This window comes from Rhinolophus sinicus, linkage group LG10 (assembly GCF_036562045.2).
Source record: "Rhinolophus sinicus isolate RSC01 linkage group LG10, ASM3656204v1, whole genome shotgun sequence".
In the NCBI taxonomy this organism is placed as follows: domain Eukaryota; kingdom Metazoa; phylum Chordata; class Mammalia; order Chiroptera; family Rhinolophidae; genus Rhinolophus; species Rhinolophus sinicus.
In genome coordinates, this window is record NC_133759.1 from 43900668 (window position 1) to 43920786 (window position 20119).

At 45.4% G+C, this 20119-nt stretch overlaps 1 protein-coding gene across 9 annotated transcripts in view; it reads left to right on the forward strand.

The window, feature by feature from the left end:
* SRGAP3 (SLIT-ROBO Rho GTPase activating protein 3) overlaps positions 1-20119 on the forward strand; it is a 247311-nt gene that overhangs the window by 141199 nt on the left and 85993 nt on the right. For all 9 annotated transcript variants that reach the window (XR_012489702.1, XM_074313048.1, XM_019748291.2 and 6 more), the window contains one exon: positions 1134-1296. Coding sequence is in view for 8 of the 9 variants with exons in the window: in XM_019748291.2 (XP_019603850.1) it covers positions 1134-1296 (163 nt within the window). In the remaining variant the exon portion in view is untranslated. The remainder of the gene's footprint in view (positions 1-1133; positions 1297-20119) is intronic.

Consider the following 20119-nt stretch of genomic DNA (forward strand, 5'->3'; position numbering starts at 1 on the left):
TTTGATTTTGGTTTCGAATTGCCCTTCCCTCTTTCTTCCCGGAGAACAGGATACACCCTTTATTGAGGCTAACAGAGGGGTCTTTGGTAAAGTATAGACAAGAGAGGTATTCCCCTGTTTCATTTTTTGGAAACATCCCATTTCCCAAGCTCTCACACTTCAGGGTGAATCTGAGTCTCCTGGAGGGCTTGTTAAAACCCAGATTGCCAGGCTCACTGTAGAGTTTCTGATTCAGCAGTTCTGGAGTGGGGCTCAAGAATCTGCGTATCTTTCTTTTCTTTTTTTTTACTTAAAGTTTATTGGGTGACAATTGATAAAGTTACATAGATTTCAGCTGTACAATTCTGTAATCCATCATCTATATCTCACATTGTGTGTTCATCACCCAGAGTCAGTGCTCTTTCCATCACCATATGTTGGAGAGAATCTGCATTTCTACAAGATTCCAGGTGATGCTGCTGCTGCTAGTCTGAGGAGCACACTTTGAGAGCCCCTGTTTTAGCATCATGTCCAGCGAGAAGATGCTAAGAATCCATCAGTCATTACAGGACAAAGCTTTATTTGTCTTATATGTACTTTACTCAAAGCAGCTTTCCTTAACTCCTCTTCCGAAATACCAAACGTGAAACCCTTCAGGCCTGCAGCTGGAGGGGTGAAGGCATGGGTTTCCAAGAGGCTGAGAGACAGAAACTGACCCTGGGGGTGTACAAAGGGTTAAGAGCCTGAGGGGAGCCCAGAAGTTGGGAGAGGCAGGGAAAGGGAAGGGAAGGGTCCCCTTTTTGTTCTTTTCAATTCGTAGTTCTAGAATTCAGACAAATATTTCAAACACAATTGGTTTAGTATTTCTTAGCCCCAGGAAAAGCAGCTTCTTTCCAGAAGGGAGAGATGCAGGTAGCAAATGGGATGGGACCTAGAGTGCCTGACCTGGGTGTGGGCCCCAGCCCAGCTCTGTGACCTTGGGAGGATCACTTCAGTTCTCCTAGCGTCTGTTCCCCAGCTGTAGACGTCTTAGAATAAAACTCAGCTTGAAAGGGCCCCATGAGGGTCAAAAGAGCCATGGTGAGTGACACTGTAGAACACTGTCTGGATGGCAGTTCCAGTGAAGCCAACCCGCGCTGTCTTGGTTTCCACAGGAAGGACCAGTACCTCCTCTCACCCGTGAACTGCTGGTATCTGGTCCTGAATCAGACCAGGCGGGAGAGCCGAGACCATGCCACCCTCAATGACATCTTCATGAACAATGTCATCGTCCGCCTCTCCCAGATCAGTGAGGATGTCATCAGACTCTTCAAAAAGGTGGGCAAGCAGGCCATCTGACCTGCCCGGGTCTCTGCCCCAGGCTGCCCATGGCAACATTGTGCCAGCCAGGGTAGAATGTGGCTTGGGGACATGGAACCAAGAGGGCAGGTGTGTTGAAGGGTGCAAGGGGTCAGGGCTGGACTTGGCATCCCAGGCCCTGAGTTTGAATCCTGGGTATGGATGGGGGTCTCAGCCACTTTAGCAACCACCACAAAAATAAAAACTTGTGCATGATCGGGTTGGTAGTACACATTCATTGTATGAAATTTGGGAAAACAGACATGAGCACACGCATAAAAATTAAAATCACTTGCAAGGTTATCTATTGCTCAGCAGTATTTACTTTGGAGTCATAGGTATTTCTTTATATGTACATATGCAAATACATTTTCTGTGAGTGCTCATATGTATACATTTTCCAGTTTACATATGCACTTTCCCCAAACGAGATCAGACAGCATGTATGATTTTACTATCTGCTTATACCACCTGAAAAATTATATAACACTTTATTACAGAATTTTCGCATGTCAATAAGTACATTTCTTTTCTTGTTTCTTTTTTTAAATTAAATATATCGGAGTGACAATAGTTAGTAAAATTACATAGGTTTCAAGTGTCCAATTCTATTTCTATAATACTTTTGAATGATTACATAGTTTTACATTATACAGATGCAATCTAATTTATTTAACCAATCTCTTATTGTCGAACACTTAGGTTAGTCCATTCTTTTACTCTTATAAATAATACTGCTATGAGCAAGGTTGTATATACACCTTTGTCACATTCACTGCTATTTCCTTAGTTTTCTGCAATGGGAATTTTGGAGGGCAAAGTTTGCTTATTTTTAAGTCTTTTAACAGTCTGCTCGGTTGCTTTCTGAAAGGTTTTACCCATATAAATGCCCTGAAGCCGAGTGTGGAGGGAGCAGTTACATTCTATGCTGCTGAGGTCTCTGTATCCCAAGTCCTTTGCACATTGCCTGGCAAACACTAGGTCCCGCATAAGTGTCTGTGGAACCGAACTCCCTTCTGTGAACTTCAGTCAGTTTCCTCCTCTGTAAAGTGGGCAAGTCAGTAGCCTCTGTGGGTTCCATCCTCTTTGTCTCGCAAATGGGGCTAAGATCCACTACTTCCCAGTGGCTGTGTGAGGGTTAACTGAGATGGTGTATGTGAAGGAGGGAAGTGTTACTGGGAAGTGCTTAGGGTATGGTCTTTGGGTCCAAAATTCTTGAAATTCCTGGGTTCATAATCCTGGTTCCATCGTTAGCTTTCCATCATTAGTCTTGTTCCTTAAACTCACTGAGCCTTAGCTTTCTCATTTGTGGGATGCGGATAGAAATACCCACAAGGCAGTTGGGAGGGTTACAAGGGCTGTTCACCCCAAGGAAAGCAAGGAGAATAGCACCTGGCACTGAGTAAGTGCTCAGGAAAGCTGGCTCTCGTCCTACCAAGGTAAGAGACTCTTACTACTAAAATAATCCATGGCATCTGTTCTAGTCAGGTGCCCATTGTAGGGATTAGGCAACCTGGGATGGCTAGAAAGAAGCACAGGGAAGAGGACGAGCTGATTTGAAATATAATGATCTCTCCATGGTCTGTCTGTGGATTGTCCACTCTGAGGGTGACGTCTATAGCAAAACTGTAATTGCACACTGGTTCCTTCCCTTCACACAAGATGTGCTGGTCTCGTCCTGGGGCCATGTTTACCAAACATAGTCTAAGATTACTATCTCCATAAGGAAACATAATTAGGAAGGTAAATACAGTGCAATTAAAAAAAAACAAACACACCACACAGTGCTTTGCAGAGTCAAACTGAAGTGACTCTGGGTCCCTTGGTCCCATCATAAGCCTCTGCCTGCTGCTGCTGTCACGTCAGTTTTCCTGGGTGGGAGTGACTCACAGAAAAAAGGTCATCCAAGCCTTTAGGAAATGAAGGGTCTTTTTCCTGAGCTGAGCCTGGGGACAAGTGAGATAAATCTTTTCAGTTCTCATTTAGGCTGACAGCAGCCTCACTTGTGATGGAGGTTAACAGGGTGGAAAATAATGAAAAAATGTCTACAGCTGAGCTCCTGGCTGCCTTGTTACCGGGCCTGTGCCTGTGGAACAAAGGAAATGAACCAGCCCCTGTGGGCCGGGAGAGAGATGGGGGCCAGGCCTGGCTGGATGATTTAGCATAGCGCGGCCCTTTTGGGTCACATCAGTTGTAGATAATCTCGGCACTGAGGCTGCACCCCTTAACTAACCATAATTTCCGCAGTCCTCAAAATTCCTGTGGGGGCTGGTCTCTGGTCAGGCTGGGGAACGGGCTTCTCGCTCACTCGTTTTATAGATGAGGAGGTAAAGCCTGAGAAGCTGCAAGGAGCCCCCGGACTTGGCAACTTTGGGCCCATTGTCATAACCAGAGGGAGGCAGTGTGGCTGGGCTTTTGGAGTCAGTCTCAGAGCCTCTCACTGACAGTGTGATTCTGGGCAAGTCTCTGTGAGCCTCAGTTTTCTCATCTGGGAGATGGAGACGGTGACAATGCATCTGTCAGGGGCCTGCTTTAAAGAGTAGATGTAGGCCAAATGGCCAGCACAGGCCTGGCATCCAGTAGGTGCTCATTAAATAGTGACTTGCCAGTGATCCCAGAGAACGGAGCGCCCGCCTCGTTCCTGAGACAGGGTCCTAGTACTTGAGGTGGGTGTTCCTGCACCACCCTGCCATGTCATGCTCTGGCAACGTGTCTGCAGGAGGGGGGAGCAGCTTCCAGGCCAGGTGCCATTCCTGGGCTTGCGTCTGGGGTAGCTGCCGTGACTGCCAGCTTCTCACTTAATAAGTTACCTTTTCATGATTCTTTGTTTCCCCTTTTGCATTGGAATCTATTCTTATGACTAGAGGTAGTACTTCAAATTCCAGAAGCTATTTTAGGATTTGTCTGGGCAAATGGGCTTATGCATGCAGGTAGCCCTTGTTAAGTATGAGGTGTGGATCCACCATAGCAGAATGGAATTGGATAAGGCCTTAGAGCCCATTGTATGGATCAGAGCTCTGTGGTTGCAAACAACAGAAACCCAGATCAACCGGCTAGAGGGAAGAAAGGGAACTTACCAGCTCTCTGGAGCCAAGCCTGGCTTCAGGCATGGGGCACTTTAAGGGCACAAAGGAATTCAGTCTCTCTGCAGCTCTGCTCCAATTTCCCCACTTTTGTGGGGAGGGGGCAGTGAAGGGCTCTTTTGTAGTCAGTCTCTCTCCATGTGATGACCACATGGCTCCTGGAAGCTCCAGGCTTACATCTCACCTGCTTCAAGTTCAGTGGAAAGTGAGAGCTCCCTTTCCCCAGAGTTGGGTCGTATGGGCTCTGATTTGCCCATTGTGGGTCACATGAACACCCCTGATTGGGCACCTGTGGCCAGGGGCTGCAGTGTGGACTGACTAGGCCTGGGAAACCGCCCCCCCTCCACTGAAGCCGGGTGTACAACTCCATCTGACACATGGGACAGAGAATGGGTGAGGGGTGGTTCCGCAGGAAAACCTGGGGAGCTCTTACAAGAAGAAGGGTGAAATAAATCAACAAATGTGCACTAGGCTTTCTGTTCCAGCCCTTTTGTCATCCTCTGTAGGAGTGATCCTCCCTCTGCTAGATCACCTTCAATACATGGCATTCACTACCTCTCAGGACAGCTCATTCCTCTTTAGAGAATTCTCCCCAGTGTCGAGATGAAATCATACAGTGTCCCACTCACAGAGCCTGGTCACACCCTTGAGGACAACATAGCTCAAGTCACATGGCAATCTGTTAATTGCTCAAAGACAGAAATCATGATGACCCTCCCAGGTCTTCCCCTCCTCTGGGTAAATGGTCCAGGTTCCTTCACGTGTCCCCGTGGTCTGGCTTTGTGTTTCCTCCCCACCTAAGTCACTTCCTGGGTCTGTCTCTGGGTCTTCTCTGACCCACAGAAGTTAATATTCAGGACCATTCAGGGAGGTCTGACCAGCTAAGAGTAGAGCAGGGCTACATGACTATTTATTTCTAATATTGAAGTCTGTGAATGCATTTTCTTTTCTCATGAGCGTCTCATCACTCTGAACTCTCAGCTCAAATCCCTAGGTATTTTTGTACCAACTGTTTTTAAATCTACACTATGAATTCTGAACTTATGTTTCTTTATACTTGCCCCTTTAAAACTTTATTTTCTCAGATTCTGGTCAAGTGGGATCTGTGTCCTTATTTAAAGTGGTTTTTCAAGCAACAATAGGGTAACTTTCCCAAGAGGTTGTAATTCTTCCTCTGTGGGAAAACCCTGTTGTGTTACTTCTCCGTGCCTTCCTCTGTGGTATTACCTTCTTCTACATGTCAATTTTTTGGTCCTGTGTTTGATTTTTCTCTACCTTCTTAGTGGAGAGGTGGAAAGTGGGGCAGAGAACTCAGAATGCGATAGAGTGAAGGTGACCTTTGAGCTGGGTGTTGAAGGATGAAGAGGAGTCTGCCAAGTAGGGAAAGGCAGTTGGGGAGTTCAGTGTTAGGAGAAAGGCAAGAGCATTGTGGGTGCTCTTGGATGGAGGTCCAAGGCAGCTCCGAATGGAGGCTGCAAAATGGTGGTCCACAGCTGAATTTGGTTCCCAAGGGTAACCTGCTCGGCCCTCAGTATGTTAAGATAATTAAATCAACATTTTAAATTGGGGGATTTCACAGAAAAATCAGGATTTTGTGTTTCTCTTGAAAACTCAGAAGCTCTGCCAGTACTAGATCCATGTGGGTTCATACTTGGCAGTAGTTGGCTGGAACTAAGTAGCTACTGCCCCATTTAGTCAGGGCACACTCTCCACTGCCCCATGGTCCCTGCTATTGGCCAGTATAGGGCACCTATTTGGCTCTTTTATTTTGCCTCCCTGGTCCTTTACATATTTGAGTTTGTGGCCTCATCTTTTTTTTTCTTTTTTTTTAATTTATTGGGGTGACAATTGTTAGTAAAATTACATAGATTTCAGGTGTACAATTCTGTATTACATCATCTATAAATCCCATTTTGTGTTCACCACCCAGAGTCAGTTCTCCTTCCATCACCATATATTTGATCCCCCTTACCCTCATCTCCCACCCCCACCCCCTTACCCTCTGGTAACCACTAAACTATTGTCTGTGTCTATGAGTTTTTGTTTCTCATTTGTTTGTCTTGTTCTTTTGTTGTTTTTGATTTATATACCACATATCAGTGAAATCATATGGTTCTCTGCTTTTTCTGTCTGACTTATTTTGCTAAGCATTATACTCTCAGTGGCCTCATCTTTAAATATTATCTACCAGAGATTGGTTTGTAAGAGGTTAGTTTCCAGAATCACCTGGAGGGCTTGTTAAACTTGCATTGTGGGGCCCTGCCCCCATGGTTTCTGATTCAGTAGGTTGGAGTGAAGCCTGAGAATCTGCATTTCTAACAAGTTCTCAAATGAGGTTGAAGCTGCTGGTCTGGGGACCGCATGTGGAGTCCAACCTCCTTGTTTTCCAGGTGAGGAAACTGAGGCCCCCTCCCTCTGGTAAGTGCAGAATCTGGCCCCAAACGCAGGTTTTTGACTCCAGGTCTGGTGCTGAGTCTCATACCCCCTGTGGTGTTCTATCTGCATCCTGCTTGCTTTCCCTTCTCTCCCCAACCATTTCTGAGACTGGGCACTGAAGCCCATTTCATTTCCAGCCTCAGCTTTTTTAACAATAGCCACCCATTATGCTATGCTCTGAGGCCTGCAGAATTTAATTACTTGCTGAGTAGGGAAGTGAATTTGATTGTTGGAAGCTGTGGTGTTCTGGAGGAAGCACTAATGAGGAAAGACTCTTAGCAGAGAAGAGAGGGCATTTGGGGGGCTTGTGTTTGAAAGCAGCCATTCACTGTGTGGCAATAAAGGCCTGGTCGTCAGTGAGCTTTTTCGTTCCCGCCTCGAAGATGTCTGTCACATTTCATAAATAAATCAGGGCTTTTGTGTGCAATAATTGCTTTGCTTTGTAACCAAGATCAAAAGCACCAATGGCCTTGGATTCAAAGCCAAGTTTATTTTTTATTATTGGGTTGAAGGAGAGAGTGAGAGTTTGCATGCTGGAGGGTCCAGCTATGAGGCCTGAATGGAGAGAGACGGAGCAACATGGGCAAACTGCCAAGCATGAGGGACCTTCAGCCACTCTCCACTGTCTCCTAGGGAGTTGAAGTTGTGAACACTCACTCTGCTAGTACAGCCTGCTGAGCTGGTCACCATCAGGCATTCTCATTCCCAAGCCATTCAATAAACATATATTAGTACCATCATGACAGTAGCTAAACAATAATTATAGATAGCAAACAATTAGGGAGTGCCAGACTCTGGGCTATACATTCTATAGACATTTAATTCTTAAAGCTTAAGAGGAAGATGCTGTCATCATCCCATTTTACAGATGAAGAAACCAATGCTGATAAAGGTGGAGCTGGGATTTGAATCCAGATTTGTCTGACTCTGGAGCCCAGTGGTAAGAGCAGATACTAAAGAAAACAGAGAAATGAGTCAGACAGGATGCCCGCTCTCAAGGAGCTTACAGTGCAGAATGGAAGTGAAGCTAGATAGATGTGTAGCAGTGATTAAAATACAGGGAGAGGGAAGTTGGTTTAGAGGAGCAGGACTTCCAATGTGGGCTGGGCTGATGGGGGAATTCTGGGAAGGTTTTCTGTTGGGGAAGCAGCATTTGAAGTGAGCTTGCAGGAGTAGGATCTATCCCAGCCTGGGTTTCCCAGAAAGCAGACTCAGTGATTTCAATGCAGGAGTGTATTAGTGAGTGCTCTCGGGGTCCCCACTTGCAGAAGGGAAGGAGAGAAGCAGGAGTCAGCCATTGGAGAAGTTGGGCTGTGGTACAGTCGTAACAAAGGCCTCAACAGACTCCTTGGGGAGCTCTGAAGCTGAGGTGGCCCTTCCGAGTTGTGGTAAGGAGGCTGAGCCTTTATACCCTCACGTGGTTTCCAGAAGGGGGTGTGGCCTTGGGCAGATGCCTTAACTTCAGCTGAGGCAGTGCCACATGGGGCTGCCACCTGAGGGTGTCTGTTAGCAGCACATGGGGGAAAAAGTCCTCCAGTCCTAAAGGGGATCGGGGTGGTACATCGCTATGTCCACAGCAGATATTCAGAGATTTGGGAAAAGTGAAAGACAGGATTCCAGACTAAAGTAAAGGCCCATGGGCAGAAAACTCTGGGTCCTGTATCATGAACAGGTAGGCCAGTGTTGCAGTCTAGTGCAGTGATTAGGGTTACAGAGAGACTCTCTGGCTCAATGCCTGCTTTGCCACTTTCAGGCCATGTGAGCTCAGCCTAATCCCTTGATCCTCTGAGTTTTGTAATTTTCAAAATGGAGCTAATAACCTTCTTCATAGGATTGTTATAAGGATTAAAACACAATGATATAAAAGCCCTACCTGGTACACCACAAGCAATCAATAAATATTCACAATTATAGGGATGATTTTGGGGACTTTAAGAACATAGTTAATCTTAGAATTAAGGTTGGAGATGGGGTGAAAAAATATTTTATTCAGGGCCACAGGTTAAATAAAGGGTCGGAAGTAAGAAAATGTGCTCAGGACACCACTCGCTGATTAGTTCTAAATGACAGTGGTCTTATCTCTTCTTTTATAACCTCTTATTTCTTTTTCTTGCCTTATTATATTGGCTAGGACCTCTATTCTGTACAGTGTGAAGGAAAATGGAAGAGAAGTGGCATTCTGTTAAAACATATGCTTCTAACATTTCACCATTTAAGACACAAACTCCTAGCAAATTCAGAATAAATAGGAACTTTCTTAGCCTGACAAAGTGTATTTACCAAAAACCAACAGCAGGTATCATACTTACTGTTGAAGAAAGTTCAGCAAGATGGCTGGTTACAAGATCATTATATAAAAATTAATATGCTCCTTTGTGCCTGCCACATTCAATTAGAAAATGTAATTTAAAAGTGGATACATTAGAAAATAAGAATGATTGAAAATTAATGCCATTAATGCTACAAATTAGCTATGTCCTAGAAGATTTGATAAGTAATGCTTTCATTGTCATTCAGATATAAATATTTCATAATTTCCATTATAGTTTCTTCTTTGCCCCATGAATTATTCAGAATTATGTTTATTTTAGTTTCAAAGATTTTTTAAAAGCTTTTACTTGCCTTTAATTTCTAACTTTATTATGCCATAATAAGAAAATAAGTTCTCTAGGTTATATTTTTTGGTATTTGTTGGAGCATTTGCTGTATCAGACTGTCAAAATTTCCTTAAAGTGATAGTCAGTAAAATGGGTAGTGCTAGAGCAGTGTTAGGTAAACTGACTAAGAAGACAAATCAGAACCCAGAAACAGCCCTCTACACGTGGGAACACCATATATGACAGTGGGGCATTAAAGATGGAGGGAAGAGGATAGACTATTTAGTAAATGGGGCTGATTCCATTGGTTGGTTGCCTTTTTCTTATTTTTAGAAACTGACATTAGACACACACGTATATTTTCTCATATGGAAAAGATAAGACTGTAGTTCACAAAAAATATATTCTAAATTGCTTTAAGTGCTAAAGGTAGAAAGCAGAACTTTAAAACTTTTCAAAGAAAATATAGGAGATTATATTTAAAACCTTGGGAGTAGGAAAAGAAACATAAAAAAAGAATATTTGTCTGCCTAAAAAAATGAAAAAACACAAATCATAAAGGAAAATATTGATAAATTCTATTATATAAAACTAAAACATTATTTTCCTGCAACAACAAAAACAATAACGCCTATACAGGGAAAATACAAACAAGATAAGAACATGTTTGACATGCATAGAATCAGTAAAAAGTTAATTTCCAGAATATAAAATCAGCTCCTACGAATTAGTAAGAAAAGGGCAAACAATCCCATAGAAACATGGGTAAAAGATATAAATGGGCACGTTACAGAAAATGATTTTTAAATGGTTAAAAATATGAGAATAGATGCTCATACTTATTGGTAACCAGGAGAAGGTAAAATTAAATGAGACATAATTTGAGTTCCATTGGATTGGTAAAACAATCCTAAGTTCTGGCAAGAATGTGGAGCAGCAGAGGTTCTCACATCCTCCCAGGAAATGTGTAAATTTGTCCAGCCCCATTGGAGAACAACTGGGCAGTATCTAGTAACAGTGTAGGAGGAGGTCCATGCCCCATGACCCAGCAATGCCACTTCTAAGTGTAACCTAAAGATATTCTAGTATATCTGCACGCATACAAAGCCTTGTACAAGGATATTTGCTGCAATAGTGTTTATAGTAAAGAAACAACAACAATCACCTAAATGTCCATAATGAAGGGAATGGTTAAATAAGCTATGGATGGTCATACAATTGAATATTACACAATAGCTAAGATGAAGGAACTAGATCTACATGTAGCAATGTGGGCAAAACCTGAAAACACAATGTTAGGTGAAAAAAGCAAGGAACACTGTGATACTTTTATGTAATTAAAAACACGAATCAGTAGTTCATATTGTTAGGCATCTGCCTGACATAAAGCTATCCAAATGTGGACTGTGTAAAAATACACACCAGCCTCAGAATAGTAATCGAGGGACGAGGGAGGAAGAAAGGAGACAACATTTCAGCTGTTATCTGCAACATTTTGCTTCCTAAGAGTACTTTTGAAGCAAAAATGGGAAAATCTTAATAGTTATCTAATTTGGGTGACACCATTCATGGGTGTTCGTTATTGTTCCCTCTACTGCATGTTTTTAATATCAGAGATATTAAATACTTAACATTCAGATATTTAAAAATTGGGGAACTGAGGTAAAGGTGGGGTAAAAGGTTGAAGACAGATCAAGGAAGCCCTTGGGTGTCAGAATGAGAATCTGGGCTTTATTTTCTAGACATTGGAGAACTATTGCAGGTTCTTAAATAGGGGGTGATGTGATCAAAGCCAAGTTTAAAGATAATTAATTTGGTGTATTTGATGGATTTGAAAAGAGAGATGCTGGACTCAGGGAGAGCAGTTCCATGTTATTAATACATATACACTAACATACAGATTAGTGGTAGAAGGTGGTAGGAACCTGTATCGGAATGGTTGATAGGGGAATAGAAAGGAAGGAAGGGACAGATGAATGAGTGGATAGGTGAGTGGATAAATGAGTGGATGGGGAGATTCATGGATGGATGGATAGATGGATGGATAGTTGGGTGGATGGGTGAATGGGTGGAAAGCTGGAAAATAGATGGGTGGATAGATACATGGCTACAGACATTTTTGACATGCCAGTGCAATCCTCATTACATCCTGTTTACAAACAATGCAAATGAAATGGAAGATCCAATTATAAAATTTAAAGAGGAGTTTAAAGAGGTATCTCAGGTCAGTGATTCACCAATGTGATCAATAATGTTTTGAATTCAACAAATAAGCCAGACAACATCCATAGTCACCTTGAAAATAATGTAGAGAGGGCGAAAGCAGCTTAAAATTGAGTGTCCTCGGTGTCTGTAGATAGTGGTTTTTCAGGAAGACAGCTTTGTCATGTTCTCCAGAACACACAGACTCTCACCCATACCTGAACTTTTCACTCCTTATCTGCGAGTAAGAGTCAGGGTAAAAAGTTCCCCGAAACATAGGCCAACATCAGGGCCATAGTCAAGAAAGCTTACTCCTCAGTATGTTCTGCTTCCACAGACTCAGCTCCGGTCCACAGCATCTCCTCTGCCTTGGCCTGGAGGCCAGGGGGCGGAGCTGGGACTTGGTCACAGATAACAGGAGATTCTGCAAAAGGGCACCGAGCACTGTATGTTATTTGGTATTTATGACAATCTGAAGCAGAGACTTGTAAATATCAGCATGCTTTTTATACTAAGGCAGAGGAGTATCGATGTTTTGGAATTATTTTGGAATGTTTGGGGAAGATAATTCTAAAGGTGTGTAGAGTGCTAGCTCTCCCAATGGTGGCAACAGAGTAGAATGGTTGAGAGAAGCACATTTACTAGCTCTGTGGTCTTGGGAAAATTACCCTCCCTGAGCCTCCTGACCTTTAAAGTGGGGCTACTGATAGCGCCTCCTCTAAAGCGCTGATATTAGGGTAACATGAAGTGTTGTCTGGAAAGCAGTTACCATTCTGCTTCATTGTGCTTGGCACATGCTAAGACATCAAGAAACGATTGTATTATTGTTGCTATTAATTATAATGATAAGTATTATTACTAGTAATAGTACCAAGCATTATTATTAACAAGAATAAGTATTATTAATAATAATAGTTAGTATTATGAATAGAGATCCAGAAACTCCTAGCCCAACCACATCAGGTCACTTCTGCATAGCCATCCCAAGGTATCCTGGGACTTCCTCGTACCTGTTATTTTAAGCATTTCTGAAAATGAGGGCTTTCGGTGCTAACAGGGTCCCAGAGACATGCTGGGAGTAATTACAGGGGATGGGGGTGGCAGGCACCATGCTGGGCTCGTTGCCTCGCTGTTACTGGGCTCCCAGGTTGGCATCAGTGGGGCCCACGGCTGCCGAGAACCTATGATGAGTGGTTCCAGGGCTTTCCTGTTTCCTTGCAGCCTGGTATCCGAGCCACAGCAACAGGGGAAGAGTTCAGGGCTCAAGTCTGCATTCCAGCTTCTTGCAAAAGCATGTAGATGACGGCATGTGGAGTTGCAGCAACAGGAGACATAAATTAGTTTGGGAAGGGGGGGGAAGAAAGGAGGTATCTGGGAGCAGGGAAAGGAAGAAGATGGGGAGAGGGGAGGTATAGCAAGGGTCCAGACGGAAGGTGGGACAGAGTGCAGGCTAAGGATGATGTTTGGAGGCAAGGGGTGGAAACATAACAGAGCGCAGGCAGCCCAGTTATTGGCAAGCTAGGACATGGCCAGGAGAAACAGCCAGTTGGCTGTCCAAGCTGCCATGTTCAGGGATAAGCTGACCTTCCAGGACACACTGGAGAAGCCCCCATTTCTCTGAGCCACGCCTTTAAAGCCCTTGCTTTGGAAATAAAAGCACAATCGCTTTGGGAGATGGCCAGGGCTTACATATACCAGATATTTAAATAGGGAACATCTGTGGGTCTCAAGTTTTGTTATTTGACGAGAAAACAAGTTGGAGTGTGGAAAAGCAGTGGGATTAAGAACTGCAAGAGACAGAGGTTTTTGTTTTTATTTAGTTTTGTTGGTTTATTTGCTTCCCATTGTTTGCGTGGAGCCCCAGCACTAGGAAAACCATGGAATGCCCCCAAAGGTAACCCAACATGAGAACATGTAGTGGAGCAAAGCGAGAAAAGAGAGACAGGCCTTGCTGTAGCAGTGTCTGGTGAGACGCAGAGAGGCCCGGAGGCCCCGCCTCAATCCCTGGAGGGAGACGAAGCCTCCACCTCGTTTCCTGCATTAAAGTTTTCTGAAAGTTCCTTCACTCCTTTGGAGAAGTGAAGGGGGAGTCTCTTTATTAAAACCCAACATTTTAAGATGATATTATTTTCTAGATGTAAAGAGTGACTTTAGCCATGGAATGGACCCACCTTTGAGTTCATTTGAGGGAGACAGAGACATGTCCTGTAAACACAGAACTTTCAGTACAGCTCATAAAGTTCTAGGACCCTATAGTAATAGTTTTGAGGCTTTCCCCTGAAAACCACACTTAGCCTTGTACTGAAAACTAAATCAAGCCACCACTGAAAGATTTTCATGGTGAAGACATTGATTTCACTCAGGAATCTTTGTGTCAAAAAACTTTAGTCAGCTGGTCCCATCTTGGCATGAGTGTGGGGTGTTTTGTGCACAGGCATTTAAGGGGCTCCTTGTGTATGTAAGTCTTCCTGATCTGCGCTGTGGGAAACCAGAGTCCCAGCCTTAGGGAGCTTATGCTCCCTCGAACTGGTTGGAACTTGGTCCTTTTGCAGGAACTGAGTGAAAGCTGGTGCTTGGTGGATGGTTTTCAGAAGGCCGTCTCACTCCGTGGTCATTTTGGTATCTTCATACTGATATAAGCACAGATTACGTCAGTATTCTTTCACATAAGCAAAAAGGAAAATTCACTGGATCCTGTAAGCTGGAACAGTCCAGGGGGAAATCGTGTCTAGGTATCTCCAGATCCAGGACTCTAGAGCTATTGCCAAGGCCTTGACTCTCCTTTTGATGGACAGCCCAAGGCCCCTGACGTCCTACCTTAGTGACCCAGAGGAGACGTGATCTGAGAATATGGTTGTTAGAAAGGCCCCAGGGAAGATTCTTATTGGTTGAGCCTAGAATACGTTTCCATCTCTGACCCAATCACTAGACAGAAGGAGCCAGAGCACTCCGGTCCCGCTGGGTCCCATACCCAATGGACTGTGTTGTAGGACCAGGCAAGCAGGGGTCAGTCCCATCATATCTCATCTTCTATTATCAGAAGAAGGAGGGAGGGAGAGGCCAGAGCTGGCCCTCATGGCTAATTTATTCTTACCAGTGCAGGTGGCCCAAGACGGACCCGCCAAGGAGAACTAGATGTGCCTGCAAGTCGGGACAGGTGTCAGGGATACAGATTCCTGCACAGGTGGTGAGAAAGTATATCAGACAGGCAGACTGTGGCCATTCTTTCCTTGTGGCCTGGACTCGTCTCTGTTAAATCATTGCAAGGGCTTCTTTTCACGTGTGCTTGCATCTTGTCTAGGCCCCGAGTAAGCAGACCACAGGAAGTGTCTATATGGGTCAGACCAATGAAAAGCTGAATCCTGCCTCTGCTGCTTCCTAGCTGTGCAACCAAGGGCTAGTTGCTCAACCCTTCTGAGCCAATGGCTGTCATCTGTCAAGTGGGCATAATATTAGTACCTACCTTAAAGTTTTAAATTAGATAATGTATGGAAGTGACTTTGGACAGTATTCAGCAAGTGCTCCATAAATGCTAGCAACCAACGATAGAGCAGGGGCCGCATCTCCTTCAGCTTTGTGTCTTTGGTGCCTAGTTGAAGCTGGCATCTAGTAGGTTTCAGTACGTGCTGGTGTAAATTGAAGCTAGATGAGGGTTTGGCCACAGAGGTGCAAGAGGAGGTGGTGTAGGCAGGAAGCTGGGTTCCCAGCGGTGCTGAGATTCTATACAGGTCATGCTGTTCAGGGTCTACACGGGGCCAGGAGGTTTGGTCCCAGGAAGCAGACTCTTCAGCGGCTCTCAAACGTTGGGATATGAGAAGGGCGCTGGTTAAAAGGCACTCTCACAGGTTCTGACGCGGCAGGTCCGGGATGGCTGCCCTTGACGAGTGCCCGGGGATGCAGAGGGCTGCCCCCTGCAAAACCTCACTGGCTTCTGAGTCATGACTCAAAGGCCCTCATGGGCCAGATGGGTGACGTGGCTGAGTGAAGGGAGAAGCTGGGCACGGCAGCCGACTGGAGAGCACAAACCCCACCCAAAGGGGCCACCATGCTCCAGGTGGAGACTCAGTATTGCTGGATCGTCTAGTTTTTCAGGAGAGGCTGAAAATCTGCACTCATAAGGAGAATTTCCTGATTTATAAGTGCTGGGTAAAGAATCTGATTTTCTGAAAACACCGAATGGCCCAGTAAAACATGTCTGCAGCCCAGAGAAGCTGTCTTTTGGAGCCCTGGGTTTAGGGCAGTGCTTCTCACCCAGGTGATTTTGCCCCCAGGGGACATTTGGACATATCTGGAGATGATTTTGGTTTGGGGGTCGGGGAATGCTACAGGCTAGGGATGGTGCTGAACAACTTGCCATACTCAGGACCCCCTGCCCCCCCAACATCAAAGAGTTAGCTGACCCTTAGGGGCATTTAACTAGCATTAGTTGTGGGCAGAAGAAAGAGGCAGGGCTGGGGCCACTTGTCACCTGATTTTTCAGACGTATTTGGGTCGGACAGACAGTGCTGTACCCTTTCAACCCCACAGAACCACAGCGGCCATGGCTGAGCCCTCCCTGGCCCTGTGCAATCGTTTTCCACAGTCCACACGCTTCCTGAGCATGAAGGAAGCAGCCTGCCACCCCTGACCTCTGCAGGCATGAAAGTCATGCGAGAAATGCGCACAAAGAGTGCTATTGCATTGCCACTTGGGTCCCCAAGGGCTGGGTGTGATGGTCTGCTAGAGATTATCAGGGTTTTGGCCTCCTGCTCCTGGTGGAATGTTTGGTTTGGGTTCCTCATTCAGTAGTTTCTGGAACTGTAGTTGAGAATATTTCCCTTCCCAATCAGCCCCAACCATAAAACAAATAATAAAATGCCTTTGAGTCCTGTGTAGTTCAGTAACTATTTGCTGAACACTCACTCTGTGGCCAACTCCGTGCCTGGTGCCGAGGGGGGATGAGCAGTGACTCACACAGGTTCCATCTGGTGACTGTGCCTTTGAGGAAATGCAAGAACCAGACCTCCAGCCCCTGCCCAGCCAGTCTCCCCTCCGTACACCACCGTCTTCATCTTCCTGAAGAAGCACAGCTCTGCTCATCACACTCTCCTGCTCCAAACCATTCAGAGGCTCCCCGTTCCACTCTGAATGAAGCCTCAATTTCAAGCTTGTATTCTGCTCTTCCGTTGCTGTGCTTCTTTCTTTGCAAACCAAGCTTTCCCCTGTTCCCAGGCTCCATGCCGTTGCTCAGTCTGTGCCCCTGCCTGGAATACCGTCTCTGGCCATTCACGCAAGGTGAGATGGCTCTGGTGGCAGCCCCTATGCCCTCTTCATCACTTCATCCCATCTCACCTCATCTTTCACTCTTTTGCAGCTCTTTCTATCTCCTGCCTTAAAATTATTTGGTTTTTGACTCTCGATCCCACCAAACTGGGAGGTTCTTAAGGGAAGAGTTAATAACAAATTCATCTTGTATTCCCTTTTTTGGGCAACTTTCTAGCCTTGCCCTTGGCATCCAGTGGGTGTCAATCCAGCCTGTACTATTTCCAAGCTCTTCATCCATGCCAGGTGCTGCCATAAGTCTTACTTGTTTTCATCATCACATGGACTCCACAATACCCATGACATCATCCCACTTTTACAGATAAGGACACTAAGGCTTAGAGGAACTGTCACTTCATTTGTTCATAGAGTCATTCCACTAATATATTTAATGAGCACCCATGATGTGACAGGCTCTGTGGCATTGCAGGGAGGAGAGGGGAAGCAAGATGTTGCAGGTTGGGTACCGTGGGAAGCCAACTGGGACACCGGAATTTAGCATCTACCAGAATGATTAGGGAGCATTCTTGGGATCCAGACCTTGGGAGGGCAGGGGAGGGAGCAGGGTGAGGGCAAGCAATGGGGTAGACAGCCTTACTGGAAGTCTTAGCCAGCCCTACAGGGAGTTCTCAAGAGGGAGTGACCCTTCAGAGCTGTCCAGGTTGAGACCGTGGAGGCAGGCCTTTATGCCTCACACAGATCCATCTTTGGATGAGGTGTCAGTCTTGGGAAAGTATGTCACCTTGTCCTCTGAGGCCATCCCTGAGGCACTCTTGGCTAGGGGATGTCTCCTGCCAGCCCTCCGAGCTGCTGGACAGTTGAACATCTACCACCAGAGAGAAAGTCTCTTTGCTCTCATGGGGTTTACATTCGAGTGGGGAAAACAAATGCCAAATGAATATACAAGTAAAAAAGCAAGATCATTACACTTCCCCTTTATAAGTGCAGAGAAGGACAGTAACAGGTATTCATTTTACAGACAGGGAAGCTGAGGTGCCGAGAGGTTAAATGGCTTAAAGCTCGATCTCCAGTCCCAGCCTCGGTGGCTCCCAAGTTCAGCCCTCTCTACTGTCTAACCAGGCCTATGCTAGTCACCTAGAGCCTTGAAAGTCAACCTAAAGAGTTGGATCTTGGTCCTGTGAGCAGTGAGGAGGCTTTAGAGGGACACAGTGAAATGCATTTCTAGTAAATTACACTGGCACAGGCATGAAAAACTGGTGACAGAAGTCAGGGGCTTTGTCGAGGGGGCAGCTTCTGTAGTCTGGGTCCTGCAATGATGACATGCTTATTCTGGGACTAGTGTTAGGAAATCTATCTTTTAGGATGCTTTTGGCTGCAGGAGACAACGCCAGCTTAAAATGGCTTAACCAATAAGGCCACTGAAGTGGAAGTTCCTATGGAGGTAGGTTCTGGGTTCAGTTCAGCCAGTGTCTCAGGAGGTCATTAAGAAGCCAGGTTCCTTTTGCTCTGCCTCCCAAGGCTGCTTCCTCTTCTGGTCCTTGCTTCCTGCTGGTAGCAACTGGGGCTCCATTTTTTTCTTTCTTTTTTCTATCTAGCACTCAGTAGAAAAGCTAAAACCTTCATCTTAACCATCTACATACTTCTCTTCCATCCAGTTAAGTCACGTAGTCACCCCTGGACTAACAACACACCAGAACCCAGTCTCTAGTTGAGATGGCATCATCGTCCTGGGAAGCTCAAAGCTGGAGGGATAAATGCAGGGCCAAATTTACGGCTCTATCAGGAAACAGGAAGGGCAAGAATGGATGATGGGGAGGGAATGAGCGTCAGCTGCTGCAGAGAACAAAGGATTGGGCATTTTGCAGGCAGGAGGCAGTGACAGATTGGATTGAGGAGGAGGGACTTAAAAAAAGTGTCAAAAATAACTCCAAATTTTCCAGTTGCTGTGCCTGGGAAGATATTATCCCATTGACCAAACTCAATGAGATGGAGGAAAGTGCAGGAGTTTGCTTTTGGATAATTTGAGTTTGTTGTGATAAGGGGACATCCAGACCTCACTCTTTTGCAACAGTTGAAGATATAGGTCCCTGAATCTGGGCTCTGGGTTGTACGGGATGCAGCCCAGGAGAGAAGACTGTGGAGACGATGACACAGCTGCTGATGACGGAGAAGTGGGAGCTGACGTCGGTAATGCGCGGGGAGCTGGCTGGGGCACAGGCTGAGAAGGCAAGACTGGTGGGAGTTTTGAAGGCAGGACTCTTTTCAGCAGAGCTGCTTCTAGGAGTTTATCTGCCAGGGGTCTCTGCCCAGGTGCCCAGTGACAAAGTATAAGGATATTCACGGCATCATTGTTTGAAACAGTAGGAGACTGGAGACAACCCCCATGTTTATCACTATGGAGCCGGTTTATTAATTATGATACATCTGGTATATGGAACCCCAAGCAGCTGTCAAAAAAGGAGGATGTAAGACTTACATGGGCTGTGAAGGAAAAACCTCTTAGATATATTGTTAGGTGGGAAAAAAAAGCAAGATGCAAAGCTGTGTAGGGAATACTCCCATTTGTGTTAAAAAAAAGAACATGTGCTGTCCAAATGCATGCTTGTATATCCATAGACTGTTTCTGGAAGGTATCAGAAGAAACTTTGAATAGCAGTTGACTATGGGTGGGGGTCTGGGAGCCTGGGAGACCTACTCTTCACTTTTACTTTGCTGGCTATTAGCGTTCCTTTAACCATGTGCATTTATTACCTATCAAAAAGTTAGGTCATAAGCATCAATACATAAGAAAATGAGTATTGGGTGTCAGAGATGTTGGTGAAACTGAGGACTGAGAGGAGGCCACTGGAGGGTGTCAGAGGGTCCAGAGTCAGCAGTGAGGCGAATGTCAGGGGGAAGGGCCACCGGAGAAACTGAGGCACAGACTGAGAGTCTTGGAGGATAGAAAGAGATGGGGATAGCTGGCTGGGTTCATTGAGCACCACTGTAGATGCTTGGGACACAACTGAAGGTTTCCGGTGAGCTCTGCACAGAAAGTTCTGCTGAGCCTCTGCTGTGCTTTTGGATCGGGTCCCCTTTCTTTAGTCACCAGAGCGGGAGAGAGGTCTAAGCAGAGGTCTGGAATTGCCCTGAAGCTTTCGCTGTCTATTAAGAGATCTGGCGCATGCAAAGGCTGCCTTCAGACAGGTATCCTTAGCAATGCCAGGCCCAGAAGCTAAAAGA